Source organism: Podarcis vaucheri (assembly GCF_965113315.1).
Source record: "Podarcis vaucheri genome assembly, chromosome: 2".
Classification (NCBI taxonomy): Eukaryota; Metazoa; Chordata; class Lepidosauria; order Squamata; family Lacertidae; genus Podarcis; species Podarcis vaucheri.
Window position 1 is genome coordinate 5,610,787 of NC_138760.1, and position 15,769 is coordinate 5,626,555.

General features: G+C 48.2%; 1 protein-coding gene across 4 annotated transcripts; it reads right to left on the bottom strand.

The window, feature by feature from the left end:
* Window positions 1-2,339: 2,339 nt before the first annotated feature.
* On the bottom strand, window positions 2,340-15,769 carry MYL6 (myosin light chain 6). Of its 4 annotated transcripts, XM_082213145.1 has the most exons (7): window positions 15,621-15,766; window positions 15,266-15,293; window positions 10,318-10,461; window positions 9,027-9,200; window positions 7,867-7,944; window positions 7,111-7,150; window positions 2,340-2,659 (listed from the first exon to the last, which is right to left on the bottom strand). In XM_082213145.1, exons 1-6 carry the CDS (start codon window positions 15,621-15,623, stop codon window positions 7,122-7,124), a joined length of 456 nt encoding a protein of 151 aa, XP_082069271.1. In that variant the 5' UTR covers window positions 15,624-15,766; the 3' UTR covers window positions 2,340-2,659; window positions 7,111-7,121. The 4 variants fall into 4 exon arrangements, with proteins under 4 accessions (XP_082069271.1, XP_082069272.1, XP_082069269.1 ...); XM_082213146.1 differs by lacking the exon at window positions 7,111-7,150 and having other exon boundaries at window positions 15,621-15,769; XM_082213143.1 differs by lacking the exons at window positions 15,266-15,293; window positions 15,621-15,766 and adding an exon at window positions 15,022-15,118.

A 15,769-nucleotide genomic window follows, 5' to 3' on the forward strand; every position in this document is an offset into this window, starting at 1 on the left:
TATTCTCCGTCTCCTCTGCAGGGAAAACAGCAATCTACTTGGGAGTGGGCTTATTTACGGGGGGGGGGAAAGGTATTGCAGGCTGAGGGGCACACGGTGTTTGTACCGGAGCAATTTTTTTTAAAAAAAAATTCACTGATGCAGGGAAATTTTACTTATGTGTAGCTTATGCATTAAAGAGAGAGTAGTTTTCAGCAGTTTGGGCAGCACTATTTGGTGTCAGAAACATAGAGAGAATGTTATCTGGAGTCTTTTTTACACCAAAAGCTGAATAATTATTTGTTGAGATAGCTTAGATTGAATTACAACTAAAACAAAGGAGGTCCCCAAATATATTTTAAAAATACCCAGTCAACATCAGGGAACCAAAAAACAATTAAATGGTTTTGAAGACAACTTAAGGCGAGCAGTTTTTAAAAGTTAAACGAGCTGCTACCCATGAGAAACTATTTGCTCCAATGAAGCAACATAATTTGAGGTGTGTGGAGAAATTGTTACTCCACGGCCGCAGCTTACAATTGCATATGTTCATTCTACATGTAGTCTTGTTAAGCTATAAATTACTTTCATGCCATTTCCATTGTTTGGGGGATTCCAGTGATACTTCTCTTTCGTTACCCCACAAAATAGGGCTGCCTCTCACAAAAATAACAGAGATGCCTTGTCCTTCAGGAGTGCGATGTTTCTCTCTTTCCATCACGTGGATTTCTTGCACAGGAAGGGAAGGAGTAAGAGTGGTATTTGTACAGTTGCTCAAGGCAAAAAAAAAAGTGTAGCGTTGAAATTATTTTAAGGTCCCTTTGCTCCAAAGTGGGCTCCTCACCCTACAAGGAGTAAACCACTTCCATGGCTCTGCCTAGCACGACAAGTAACCCACTCCAGGATAAACTTCATCTGCTAGGTCCACCTTTCCTTTCTGTACCTTTACTGCTTTATGTGGCTCCTTTGTGCAACTCCAGAGGAGCATTTAATGTTTCCACTTTTGTCGCGCTGCCCTGTATCCAGTACTTGAAACCCCCCAGCCATACCCTGCAGCTTTTTGAAGCACAGAAACCCGGCCTTACTTTGTTTAACCTTAAAGAGTTTTAAAACAAATCCTTCGCCAAGGGGGGGAATGTGCAACATGCTAATTTTACTCCAGGTAGGAGTAGGACAGGTATATATGTAGGCATAAACGTAACCGTTTCCCCCTTCACATCCTATGCAGAGTTCTATTTCCAGGCATTGTTACAAGGAACCTGTCTTTTTTAAAAAAAACACCTACTGGACCTCAGTTTGGCCTTACTGCTTGCCTTCTAGATGAGACGTTTCTCCATTTGATGGATTACATTCATGTAACAGGCCTGACTGGTGCGCTACAGCTGCATACCATGAAAAAGCCACTCTTTTCAGGGTTGTCTCTGCCATTGCTGTATATTATCAGAGCTCTCATTGTGGTCACTAGGCAGTGGCATCTGCTCTCCTTCCCTCGCCAGGCTTCAAAACCTCCCTCTCTTCAAATCCTGCTGTGGTGCACATGCCTTTCCCAGTTGCCTTTATTTGGTTCTGCTCCAGGCACCTTTCCATATTAGGCTGCTTACAAAAGTAGGAAATGTGCCCTTCTGTTCAAAGCAGTCACATTTTGACAACTAGGATTAATTGAAGAAAGGGCCATTAATAATGGCTCAGGTTTTGGTTTTTCAAATTCCTGCCGTTTAAAAATAGTAGTAATAATGGAGAACGACAGTAGCACTGTTTCCAAGAATGGTGAAGGAGGGCAGGCTAGGGAGACTATTCCTTGACAGGGCAAAGCCCCCTAATGAGATATGTTCTGGGGGAATCAAAGCTGTACTCCATGAATTACAGGGTTTTACTGAGCAGCAGCAAGATGTTGCAAGAACAAACATGCTACGACTGCTTTTGCAGAACCTGTAACAGCAACCCAACTTTATGCAGCTGTGTTCATTAATTTCAAAGTGTCTCCTCTGAGTAAAACTTCATTGGATACCACTCAGTCTTCTAGATTTTTTACATCCCACCTTTCCCTTAAGGTGACATTGTGTTCTCCCCATTTTCTCCTGACAACTACCCTCTAAGAAAGGTGAGGCTGAGAGTATGTAAGCTTCATGGCCAAGTGTCCGAATTTGAACCCTGGTCTTTCAGGATGTAGTCCAACAAATAAGAGCTATAGCTAAAACTTAGTTCTGTGCTACTAACAGCATTTTTCTGTACTGTTCCTGCCAACACAATTCAAACTGTCTCAGATGAGTATAGGTACCAGAATCACAAGAAAAACCCTGTTTGAAGATCTCTGAACTCCAGCAGCTACTTTGGTTTTCAAGAAGTAACACTGCACAGTGTTTAGTAAGACATTTTTGGGAACAGTTTATTAAAGCAACCAAGAGGAAATAAGCTGAACACTTCTGGAAATAAAGTGATGCAAGACAAGCCAGCAGTTTGCTTCCCTGCCCTTCAGGAACACCCCCTTCAGACAAATGTTGTTTTCTTCCTTTCCATAGCCCTCGCCTCAAGGACTAAACCAAGAGGTTGGAGAAAGAGGGAACCAAAAGTAGTTTCAGACACAGATAAAAAGGCACAAACATTTTAAGGATAAACTGGAAGAGGTTCTCGGGAGGAGCTAGAGGTGATCTTCAGCCGCTCAGAACCATCCGCACCAACTCTGGGAAGAGAAAACAAAGCCGATGTCAGAAAGGCACAAACAGAACACATAGGACCAGGCTAAACCTACTGGGGGGAAATGGGACTTGCCAGAACGTGGGAATCCATGGTTAGCAATGACAATGAACAATCTTTCCACTAGATGAGGAGCTTTCCTGTCTTTCCTCTACACAGCAGCCTTTGGCAACTTGGTGTCCTCCTTCTGCTTTAGGACTACAACTTCCATCAGCCCCCAGGATCACAGTGAGGCTGATCAGAGTTGTACTCCAAAACATCTGGAAGGCATCAGCTGCTGTAGAGCTACGTGCTGTGGTGTACGTTGGAATTACGGAGGAATAGCACAAAGCTAATTATATCGGCTGCAAGAAACGCTAAAACTGGTGTCCAGTTTTTTTGGATGCATAGATGGCTTTTGGTCATAAAATGAAAAAGGCTAGCGAAGGAAACAAACAAGCACAGCCTAGTTTCCTCTCTACTCCCTTCCCAACAGAGTTTTGGTTAGAGCCAGTCCCTGCCGGCAGTACAGGATCACACAAGAAGTCCCACCCCCCTCTCTGGCACCAGCGTCCTGGGGGCTCTATCTATGACCCACCCCAGTCCCACTTGCATCTGTTAATGAACACTTCTAACAAATAATTTAATCAGTAAAAACAACTAGAGACAAGGAAACAAGAAGGCAACACGGGCAGAAGGAAGTACGGCCATTTCTAAAACTAGTTGCCAGGCATCAGAATTCTGGAGTTGAACCTATGAAGATGCTCTGCTTTCTGCAGAGTGGAGAAAGTTGGAGAGACACTCAGCTACAGCAGAGAAAGGACTCAGCTTTCTGACTGAGCCTACCTAGGCAGAGAAGAGGGGCAGGCAGGCAGGCAGGCAGGCAGCCACAGCACAGGCCCTTAAAGAAAGACTGTCCAATTAACCTTCAGTTCCAGTGGAAACACTGCCAAGAGGGCAGGATGGGGGCTGAAGAGGTTTCCATGCACCCTGTACCCAACGAGAGCAGCTATGTGGAAGATTTTGCCCCCCAAAATGAAGAACTGGATCCCCACGCCCAATAAACAATTTACTGCAACTTTTTGTGGCATGCCACAGAACCCAAACTGTTTTTGCATTTAACAATTGTGTTTAATTAATTGAAGAAAGGTGCATTTTTCCCTATTTAAGGTTGCATGTATTCTGTACAGACTCTGAAAACCACTGCAATTTGTGCTTACAAAAAATAAAAATAAAGCAAGATTAGACTTCACTATTCAGTAAGGTGAGGGAAAGTGGCACACTGTTTTGTTTTCTTAACTGGGCCTCCCCTGTTGCTCAGCTGTACAACATCTCCCTGCTTCAGTCTCCTCTTTTTGTGCACTCCCTGCAACTTCAATTCTTGCAAAATTTAAGACAAATCCTTTAAATGCATGCACTGAGGGAGAGAGATGCACCACTAAACCAATATCAGACCAACCAGATGTCTTGAAATATAAGGATTTATAGTTTTATCATCATGATCTTGGGTTTTTTTCCACGCTGTGTGCCCTTGAGAACCATGGGGTCTATAGGTTTAGACACAAGGCTTCATTCAGAGACTTATAGAGCTCTGCTATCTCAGAAGAGTGACTCAAAATACCACCTTCTATTATAAAAACCAACACCATGTGAGGGAGGGAAAGGTTTGTAGCAGTACTGTGAACACAATCAGCTCTAGCCTGGAAACCACAAGACTTCTCAGACTGAGGCTACAGGCAGGTGCCCACATTGGGGCTGCAGCCAAAGAACCATTCCAGACCCAACTACCAGCAAACCAAGACAAGTTTGACTAGAAGGCTTCTAGGCAGGCTCACATTCTACTCTGCTTCAGTACAAAAGCTCCCAAAAACAACCCACCATGCCCCCCCCCACCAAAAGTGACAGCATCCCTGGGCCATGTCATTTGCAACGTCTGCTGTTGCCACTTGCGCATGTTCTCTCCCCATGAGAGGGAGAGAATGGAGCCTAAGCAACCAGACCTGGAGCGAGGAAAAAGAGCACCCCCAGAATTGGGCTGCTTGCTTCCCTGCTTGTTCAGGGAAGTTTTTAATGTATGATATTTTAGTGTTTTTTTGGTTTCTATGGAAGCCGCCCAGAGTGGCTGGGGAAACCCAGCCAGATGGGCGGGGTACAAATAATAAATAATAATTATAATTATAATTATTATTGCTAGCCTCATCCTGGGATGGGAGCCAGGGTCCAAAGAGTAAATGGGCAGGGAAGCCTGGTGGAATTTGGGGTGTCTACTGAAGAGAAAACCAGTGGGAGTGCACAAGTGCAAGGGAACCCCAAAGAGCTGTCACAAAAAGGGGCAAAGGGAGGGGTAGAGTGGCTGGGGACCACCACCACCCCTTCCTGGAGGTATTCATGCAAAGGCTGGATAGATATGTCTCCTGTGTCAAGCAGGGAAACAGATCAGACTAGGGAACCTCTGGCCTTCCGCATGTTGCTGAACTGCAACTCTCATCAGCCTCAGCCAGCATGGCCTAATTCAGCAACTGGTGGGCCAACAGGTTCCCCACACCTGGACCAGAACCTGGTCTCCAAGGCCTCCGTCCAGCTTCACTTCTTGAGCAGAAACACAGACTGAAAATGTCCCCAGTCTCATCTACAACAGTATGTGAAGCAGCATCTACGTGTTCAGTCCACAAGCCCTACCTACGGGCAGATACAGATGCAGCTGGGCCAAAAGGAGTTTGGGCACCTGTGCAAAGCCCTTTGCGAACACTGACAATTAGCCAATTGTCAGCGCCTGCATAAGGTGATGCCTTTGACTGCGCAGATGAATTCAAAGCCTGTGGACCAAAACAGGACACCTGCTCTCACTGTGGTAGGGAAGGTAAAAGGTAAATGACCCCTGGACAGTTAAGTCCAGTCAAAGGCGGTCCTTCAGGCCGAGGGAGCCGGCGTTAGTCCAGACAGCTTTCCGGGTCATGTAGCCAGCAGGACTAAACTGCTTCTGGCATAACAGAACACTATGACAGAAGCCAGAGCACACAGAAGTGCTGTTTACCTTCCTGCCACAGTGGTACCTATTTATCTACTTGTACTGGCATGCTTTTGGACTGCTACATTGGCAGGAGCTGGGACAGAGCAAGGGGAGTTCACCCCATTGCACGGATTCAAACCGCCGACCTTCTGATTGGGCAAGCCTAAGAGGCTCAGTGATTCAGACCACAGCGCCACCCACGTCCCTTCCCCTCACTGTGGTATCACTTGTGAACCACCATGAGATCTAGGGATGAAGAGCAGTATACAAATTTAAGAAATAATAAATATAGTATCAGGCAAACTGACAGGTGGGAGGGCCCACAGCCAATAGGGAAGGTAAGAATCTGGCCAACCAGCCAGATCCAGATCTCCACACCAAACAGAAAGGCCCCAGTCAGTGTTCAAAATTCCCCAGGCGCCAGGCGTGTTTTGTGACTTGCATCAGTCCCATTTCGACCACGGGGAGATCTCTGGGTGCCAGGTTGGCAACTGACACCCCATCTGGCTGGCCCCTCCAGCTTTCTTAAGCAGAAGAGCTTCCTTATTGCTTTCTATCCCCCCTTTTTCTCCAAGGAGTACATGGTTCATCCCCCACCTCAGTTAATCCCTACAAAGACCCTGTGAGGTGGGTCAAGAGGTTGAGCAAGGCCACCCCGTGAGCTTCATGACAGAGGAGGGATTTGAACCCTGATCTCCCAAGGTCCTAGTCTGACACTAACCACTACACCACACTAGCTTCCTAGAGTACTTCTCTATGGGGCAGCTATATAAATTAGGCAGGTAAATAAATATTGGAAAAGTAAAATATCAGAGAAGGATACAAAATATTTTCCTTGAAGCTTGAATTTTATTCTGGATTGTTTTATCTGATGTTTTAATGCAAACTGCTTTTTCCTTTAAGAAATAAAGCATTATAGCAATGTAAATAATATATTATTAATTATTATTATTAATAATAATAAATCTTAACTGCAAAAAAATGGTGCCTAGACATTCCACTGTGGCAACCGAAACCTAGGTTTAAGGTGCCTTTTGGCAAATTAGCTTATATAACCGAGTTTCTAACACTGGCCCTAGTACTCAAGAACGGGGACGGGGCACACACAGATTTGTGGCTCTCACCACTGCAACAATTAAGCTGCTCCTCCTGCTGCCCCCAGCATCCCTGCCCCACCACTGTGAGGTTACACAGGCACAGTCTTGCTTTAGCCAACCAGAGCTGCCTCATTTCCCCAGACACCCTTGCTCAGATTACAGAGAGTCAGCTACATGCAGAGACATGCTGGAAGATGGGGAGAGACGGAGGAAGATGCTGAACAAGAAGGATGGGGAAAGTAACAATAAAGAGCGCCAACAAAAATCTTCCTTTTTTTTAGGTCAACAAAAAAAAGGAGGCTGTTAAAAATATATAAGGTATATAATAAGGTAGGTTTGGAGGAGGCCTACCCCGTTCGAATTCACCCTGATAAGATGTGTCTCACAAATGCTGTAGAAAGGAAGAAACATCAAAATTGATCAAACAAATGAACAAACAAAACTGGACACATGGACATAAAAGACACACCCCAGCCCATTCGAGGCTCACATACACAGTACCACCTTAGGAGATCTTGCGGTCTTTGTGAGTTGCTATCTGCACAACCTGCCTGAAGTGTTCATGCAGTCAGGAGAGCCTTTGCTGCAAAAGACTCCGTCGCAGACAAGGAAACCCACGCCCGCCCCCCAATCACCCCAAAAAGCTAAATGGCACACATCACTCTTTCCGACTGAACAGGTTACCTACAGGCTCCCCATGACGACACAAAGCAATGGAATGCAAGCATGGCAGACGTGAACCCTCCGGAACTGCATCGCAGGTGTGGGTGGCTAGGTGTGCACACATATACAGAAATGAGGAACGAGGATGGCTCACTAGACGAACCAAAGGACAGGAGGGCCTGCACAGATGTCACACACACACCCAAGTCTCCCCAACTGCATACCTGCATAGTGTTAGATTAGACCAGAGCTCTGTACGTGATGTTCTCTTCATTTAGACATGAGAAAATGTCTAACCGAAAGAAGCGCCAGACCAGGCACCATATAGTCACGCCAACGCCAAGTTCTTCCTCATCTATCTAGCACGGAGGAAGATGGCAGGACCCCCTCCTCGCAAGACCAGCGCACAGCAACCGAGAAGTCACCACCATCTCTGTCCCTCACCTTCATAGTTAATGCAGCCATTGCTGTCTTCATGTCCGGCCACAAGCATCTCTACTTCTTCCTCGGTCATCTTCTCCCCTGCAGGAAAAGTAGGTTGATCTGAGGAGGTTTGGCTAGGTTGCAAACCCAGGGAAGACCCAGCAACGCCCTTAACAAAATGGATCACAAGCAACAAGCAGAACACACCCTGGTTTAAAGAGTCACAAAAAGGAAATCTGGGCAAGTGGGGATGAATTACTGGCTGGCGTGACCAGCAGAACTTTTGTACAGGCTGCGAATGGAATGCAAGTTTGGGAAGTCAAGTAAATGTTCACTGGAACATGCACAGCCGTCTTCTAATACTGTATTGCAATTAATGGGGGATGTTCAAGTACATGCAGAAGAGGTCCTGGGGGAAAGACACCTCTGGGGTGGAAGGAGAAAACGATTCTATGGGAGAGGCAGCCCTCTTTGTGCACTCATCCCACTAAAGGAGTCAAGTGACAAGCTCACTTTGGATCAGGGCTTCTCTCTCCTCTAACAGGGCATGCATGGGCCCAGCAAAAATACTCAAGGATTGATGCACACCAATGCCCAGACAACACACAGAGGGGGGGGGGAGAGATTGTGTTAATAGCAATATGCTGCTAATAACCCAAGAGCTTCCATTCTGAAACAAATGGGGCAAGCGATTAAAAGGGAACATTAATTTGAAAAACCAATATCTTGTATCCTGATCACACGTGAGGATCGCAGCAGTCTCCCATCCATGGGTTTGGCCAAGGCCATAGACGCTTTGCTGCAGGAATTCTGTAGCACTAAATTCTTCCACACTGCGCATGCATACACGTACACACACACACACACACACGATAGGAGAGATGACTGCAATCCAGACACACAATTCGAGTTCCAAGCAGTTATGCATAGGACTGCAGTATAAGAATTCCAGCTACTTTATTCTGCAAGATCGACGTCTATAAGTTAGAGAGGCAGGTGTTTTTTCAGGTTCTTTCAGCATTATGAGTTGAAATCATGCCTTCAGACCCGATTTGGCACCACAGTACACTTTTGAAAAGCGTCTGGAGAACCAAGCAAGTCAGGAATGAATTCTCTCAGCTGCGAAGCTTAGAAACAGCCAGGCAGCTCTCTGAACGTGACCACGTCTTCTCCAGCCATACCTAGGGTGACAAGAACATGGCGTATCTCTGCTCCCATGACCGTCCCGTTGCCCTCCTTGTCGAAGACCCTCAGCCCCTCCACATAATCCTCAAAGCAGCCTTGATCCTTGTTCTTGGCAATGGTCTGCATCATGGGCAGGAACTGCTCAAAGCTCAGGGTCTTTGCATTCATTTCTGTGAAAAGAGCACAAAGTGGGTGGGGAGACAAGGCATCATAGATGGATTGTGGCCCCAGAGGATTTGGGGGGGGGAGTCTAGACGTTTGCCTCTCTCGCTTGCTCCTTTTCTAGGCTGGCCTCTGGCCTTCAGAACTTAGGTGCATTAAGATTATGAATGCATGGCCTGAGAGAAAACAGATGGGGAGGTGGACATTTCCCCTCCCTCTCTGATGATACTAGAACTCAGGGCCATCCGAATGAAGCTGAATTCCGGAAGATTCAGGGCAGCCAAAAAGAAGCAGTGCTTCACCCAGCACAGCCTTTCTCAACCTGTGGGTCCCCAAATGTTGTTGAACTACAACTCCCATCACCCCTAGCTAGCAAGGCCAGAGCTCAAGGATGATGGGAGTTGTAGCCCAACAACATCTGGGGACCCACACGTTGAGAACCATCCCAGCACATCATTAAACTAAAACTGGTTCCCACAAGTTCGCAGTGACAGCCACCAACTTGGATGGTTTGAACAGGAGATTAGATAAATTCATGGAGGATAAGGCTGTCAAGGTCTCCTAGCCCCCCAATGCCCCTGGGTCTCCCCTGTGGAGAGGGCACTTTGCTTCTGTATTCCAGTTGCTGGACGCCACAAGTGGGAACAGCGCCGTTGCGGTCAGGGCCTGCTTGGGTGCCCCTGGGAGTACTGGATGCTGAAATAGATGGGCGACTGGCCTAATCCCACAGGATTCTTCTTATATTCTTACTTCATCCAGGTGCAGGATCTGTGATAAAGAATAGCTGCATTTTGTGAGCTGTGTAAGTTCACAAAATTTGCTCATTTTGTTGGCAAAAGTAAACAAAGAGCTGGGGCGCCAACGGCCCACTCTCTTGCCCTGGGAGTCTTGCTCAGCTGTCTCTGAGTTGTGGGCAAATGACCAGGCAGGTTTTTGTCCACACAAGTGCTAGCCTAATGCATAGGAAAACTCTTTTTTAAAAAAACTAGCAGCCAGGTTTGCAGGTTCGACTATAAAAGCCAAGTGGTCTCCGTTTAAACCACACACTGATCAGGGACCTTTCACTCCGGACAGAACAGAGACCCTTTGCCCCCCAAAACTGCTCCCGTAAAAGGGCCCACTCACCATCGCTCTTGGGGTTCCCCAGAACTTTCATGACTTCAGCATTGGTAGGATTCTGGCCCAGGGCTCTCATGACATCGCCACACTGGCTGTACAGGATCTTCCCATCTCCAGTTCTGTCAAAGAGCTGGAAAGCCTCCTTGAACTCTGCAGGGAGTCACAGAAGGTGAAGAGGTAAGACGCAAAACAACTGGGGGGAGGGAGTGGACAAGCCACCAAACCACATATTCTTTTTATATCCTCCACCCGCCCCCAGCATAAAACCCAAAACAAACCTTAAGAGGTGTATTTCCTAAAGCAGAGGCTGTTTCTTGTGTCTCCTTTTTTTAAAGACAGCCTACTTGCACCCACACAATTCACCCACATATTTTCAGGCTACAATAAGATGCCCCTTCCCTAGGCATGAATGCCACCGGACACAGCGGGACTCTCCCCTGCCTGTCTGCCTCCTCCGGCTGGGAGCGGGGGCAACGGCACACACGCCAAATGTCACTCCCCCTCAGGATGACACCCGTGCGGCCCACACACCCCCTTCCTACACCACTGCTTGCAGGAGCCTAGAATTCAACCTTCCTATTAACCAGGCAGCTAGATAATCTTCCATTTAAGGCACGGCCAGTTTCTTCACCAAGCAGGATCTAGTTTCTTCAGGCACAAAGAAACTGGAGCCTTAAAAAGTAACAAGATCTGTATGGAAAGATGAGGGCAGGCAGGAATGATCAGAGAATGTGGCTATATACCCCAGAAAGACAGACAGATAGATATTTGAAGGGGGGGGGGAGTGTCTTGGTAGCAACAAGGGGTGCAACTGCCTGGCAAAACAATTTCTCCTCTTCTCTCTCCACATGCTATTCTGAGGGTCCCGCCCCCCCAAGTCAACTGGGGTTCACGAGGGGAGGGTAGAAAGCACCATCGCACTAGCAGGAGTCCATGCGCTGGCTTCTGTTTAGTTGGATCCAGCTTAATTTTATTCGGCTCTAAGAAAATTAGCTTCCATAGCCTACAGTCCACTTGGGTCAGATGTGAAAGGACTGTGCCATTGTACAAGTAGTAGAGTTTTAGAAGAAAATGGAATCTGTAGCCCCTGTTGAGTCCACCTTTATCAGATCTTGCCCTGCCCACCTTGGACAGCCAAGCTGATGTCACCAATGCAATGGCCAGGAAGGTTAACAACACTCAAGCATTAATTTGTTTGTATTCCTATTTCATTACATTTGTGCCCATTAGCAGCTTCTGATATCAAGATCTCATACAGAATATTAATTATTCCATGTGCAGAGAAAGCTGGGTAAGTTGGGAGAACATTTCTGGGGCTGTATGAAGTCTAGTTGTCCTATGGACAGCTCATGAACCACCTGAATGATGTTTCACTTTTAAGCTGAGGGGATGACATGGGAGGGAGAGTGTGATACACCATGCATCCAATAAACTGGAGGTGTCAAGGAGTGGTTTCATGGCCTTTCAGCACTCAGCTATGGCCTCTCCTAATTGTGGAATGCTTTTTCAAAAGCTGCAAGCTTACACCTACCTTGAAATAATTCCAAATTAGACTACTGCAGCGTTACAACATGAGGCAGTCCTTGAAGACTACAGAAACTACAACAGGTGCAAAAATGCAGCCGCCAGAATGCAAACAAACCAAAACTATTTGACTCATATTACACCAATCTCCACTGACTTGTTGGTTCAGACTGCAGACCACCATATAGCTGCTGCTGCTGCTGCTGCTTCTCTCAGGCCAGCTCAGCTCTCCAGAGTGGGGCAGGAGTCAATTTTGGGTCCACTGCCAGTTGTGGGCGGGCAACCACTCTCCCCAAACACTTGAGCACCCCACTGCACCCTGTTCCCCCAGAGCATACAGCTTCTGGAATTCAAAAAGTTGCTTATGTGAGTTCCCACAAGACCCCTAACAGCAGAGGATTTTAATGGGGGTGGGGTCCACACTTAATATATAGTTGTATGCAAGGGTACACCAGTGGGGCTTAAGTGGTAGCAAATCAGGGGGTGGAGAGGAGACAAGATTTTCGCATACTGCAGTGCCTTGTCTGCCCTACCCAGACTGAAGACCTGTTTTAGAGAGATTATCCCCATCCGCTTCCAATGATGCTTTTGCCTAGCTACAAATTCCAAAGCAGCTAATTGCTCTGGACGTTCAGCTGAAGATGCTTGCGTGTTTATTACCTCAGAGCCTCCCACCCAGCAGGAAGCGACAGGGTCACCCCCGCCTTTGGAAGGCTGGCAAAGGACTCAGCCCAGGACAACTGTGGCAATGCCACCTAGGCTAGCAGCAGGATCTCATTTGTACCAGACAAGGATTAGCAAAGGGGAAGTGTGTGACCCAGAGAGAACCACAAGCCTTGTCCTGCTTGGCAGAAGGTACCAGAAAGGATAATCACGGCCCGGATGAAGGGGGTGGGGAAAGCTGCAGCTCAGAGATGGAGCATCAGCTTCTGCCTACAGAAAGTCCCAAGTGCGAACCCTGGCATCTCCCTGTCCCCTTCCTGAATCCCCGTAGAGTCACTGCCAGTCAGTGTAGGCACTCCTGAGCTAGAAAGACCAACATTCTCACCCAGCGTAAGGCAGTTTCCTATATCCCTAGAGCTTCCTCTATCACTCCCTTTTCTGGAGCCATTTAGTGATTGTTCACTTTTAAACCAGGAGGAAAGGGCACAAATGTTGTTCTTTGTGGGGGTACCATTTTATGCTCCCCCAGCCTCCTTTTTTCAAATATGTGCAAAGATGGTGTAATGAAAGATACACATGCATCCAATTAACTGGAAATGTCAAGGATTGATCTTAGGGCCTTTTACTTGCAAACACTGAGCTACAGCCTCTCTCGATTCCGGAACGTTTTTTCCAAAGCTGCAAGATTACACATGTCCAGATGAGACTCCTGCAACATGTAGCACATAAAGCTGCCCTTGAAGACTGTACAGAAACTGCACTAAGTGCAAAATACAGCAGCCAGAATGCAAACCAGCCCTCGGTCACTAGAGCATGAGATTCTTCATCTCAGGGTTGTGGGTTTGAACCCCACGTTGGGCAAAAGGATTCCCGAATTGCAGGGGGTTGGACTAGATGACCCTTGAGGTCCCTTCCAACTCCACAATTCTATGACTATGATTCTAAGCAAAAGCAATTTGAGTCCTATTACATCAAGCCATCTGAACTGACTTGTGACTTAGTTCCTATCCCAACAATTAGAAAATTGAATTGTTGTCACTGCAGCTTAGCTTGCTTTGTTTTATGGTGGAGCTGTTAACTTGGGTTTTTTATTGGACTTGGTCTTATGGTTTCTGTATTTTTTTATACGGTTACCTCTTTATTAAGGAATTAAACATTCAAGGAAAGAAGATTATAAATGCTTAGAAATAATAAACGGTGACACAGCCTATAATAACAGAAGTTATGGATTTTAAATTATTTTAACTGTTATGTTATTAATTTTGAGCTTTAGTTTTAGTGTTCTCTGTTTATTGTACCAAAATGGTATTTCATGGTTGCAAAGCACCTTGGGCAAACACAAGGCAGTAAATAAAAGGTTTCTCCAAACAAAAAAGGAAGCTCAATTTGTAACACTAAGCACCTGGGACATTAGTTGCAACTAAACTCCCCTCAAAACTATAACCAGCATGTAGGTGGATTCAGCTTGGAACAAAAAACCTCAGAGTAAGTCTAAAATTAGGAAAACCACAGATCCCCTTGCCGGCCTTAGTCTCAAAACATGCACACACAAAACATGCAAGCATCAGCTGCAACCCTTGCGGGAAGGAAGCTTTGGGGCTCAGAGCTGCCAGGCAACTCCTCTCCAAATGCACAACTATATTAGCCCTAATGGAGTCTCCCCGCTTGCTTCCGACGGGGATGTGAACTAAGCTACAGCCCCAGAGCTGCTGCTGCTCGGCCCCCGGCCCCCCTCTGCCAAGAGGAATCTCTCCTCCTTTGCCTCCGCGCGCCTGGGATCCGGGCTGGAATGTACCAGTGCAGCAGCAGCAGCAGCAGCAGCAGCAGCAGCAGCAGCTCCCAGCCCGGGCTGCTCCGAAATGAGTTTCTTGCCCATATAAGGAAACCAAGAGAACACAATCCCGACGCCCATCTTTTGCTGGTCCGCTCCTGCAAACCGGGGGGGCCAGAGGCTTCCTCTTGCGCGGCCCGCGGGAAAGATCCCGCCCCGGCTGAAGTCTGGCCGCCTGCCGGGCACCAACCGCGCGGCGCAAGAGGAGGGAAAGCAAGAAGCCATTCCTCCCCGCCTTGCCCAATCGCGCATCCTGCTGCTGCACAACCGGAGAAGCCGCGACCGGCTCCTCCGGCTCCGGGAACGGGCTGCCCGGGTCCACTCGCGCCCCGGCGCAAAAGCGGAGCTGGCCTTTGCCCCGCGCAGCGGCCGGGAGGGGATCTGGGTGGGTCCTTTCCCGAACCAGGAAATGCATCGTGCATGAGCCATCAAGCGGGCGGCGGCGCCGACCTGAAGTCCAATGAATTCCCATGCAAAAGGGTTGGGCCGGGGGGGGGGGACGACAACTTTGGAGAAAGGCTCCGTTCGAGCAACCGGCTTCAGACACAACCACACACACACAGAGGCCTAGCTTCACAAAGCTCAAATACACAACTCCCCGCGGGGAGGGAGACGCGGAAGGGCGTATTAGCAAGGAAGCCGGGAACGTGTTAGTTAACACGGGGCTGGCTTTTGTCCACACACGAACTCACCATTGCGGGGTTGTGATGGAGAGGTGGGTAGGAGGGATAGAGAGCAGCTAGAAGGAGAGAGAGGGGTGGGGGAAAGAGTCATAAGCCCCCAATCAGGCTCCTCAGCAGATCTAGGGCGCCCACGGTTTAAACCTTAGGGTTTCGACGTTTAAAAATGAAGCCCTGGCCCGCCGCCGCCGCCGCCCTCGGGGTTCCCAAGTGGTGCCCAAAGTGGGAGCGCCCGGAAAGAGATGCGGGCACCTACCGGCGGTCTGGTCTTCCGAGAAGTCACACTGCGAAGGAAATCGGAGAAAAGCCGATTACTATTTGGGAGTGGCGGAGAGAGAACAGCAGCAAGGGAGTTCAGGAGGCGCGAGAGCGCGCATTTCTGCCCGCAACGACCCCCTTGGCAACTTCTGGCGCGCACCGGGACTTGCTGCTGCCGGCTCCCCGCCGAGCCCGGCCATCCCCCAAGGTGACCCCCCGAGGGTCCTTGGCTCAGAATAAAAACAGCAGTCCCCAGATCCAGGTCCCTTGCTTTGGCTGGATCCTAACCGCACAGCCTGGATCCCCCCGCCGCGCCCCTCCCGCCGCGCTCAAATCCGCCACAAAGCACCCACCATGATTCGGGCTGCTGGCAGTTCCTCTCGCCTGGCGCTCTGACGCTTCCCTCCTTCCGCCCTGAACGTGTGCAAAGTCTTTCTGCGGGTTGGGCTCTGAGGTCAGCACGCAGGCACTCGCCCCCGATTGGCTGGCGAGCAGCAAAAAT

Excerpts from the sequence above, each read along its gene's own strand:
- MYL6 (XM_082213144.1), bottom strand. The coding sequence starts at position 15,103 with ATGACTCTTTCCCCCACCCCTCTCTCTCCTTCTAGCTGCTCTCTATCC. Across the intron at positions 10,462-15,021 it reads TCCATCACAACCCCGCAATG|AGTTCAAGGAGGCTTTCCAG; the intron begins GTGAGTTCGTGT and ends GACTCCCTGCAG. Across the intron at positions 2,660-7,866 it reads TGGCTGCATTAACTATGAAG|AGTTGGTGCGGATGGTTCTG; the intron begins GTGAGGGACAGA and ends TTCTCTTCCCAG.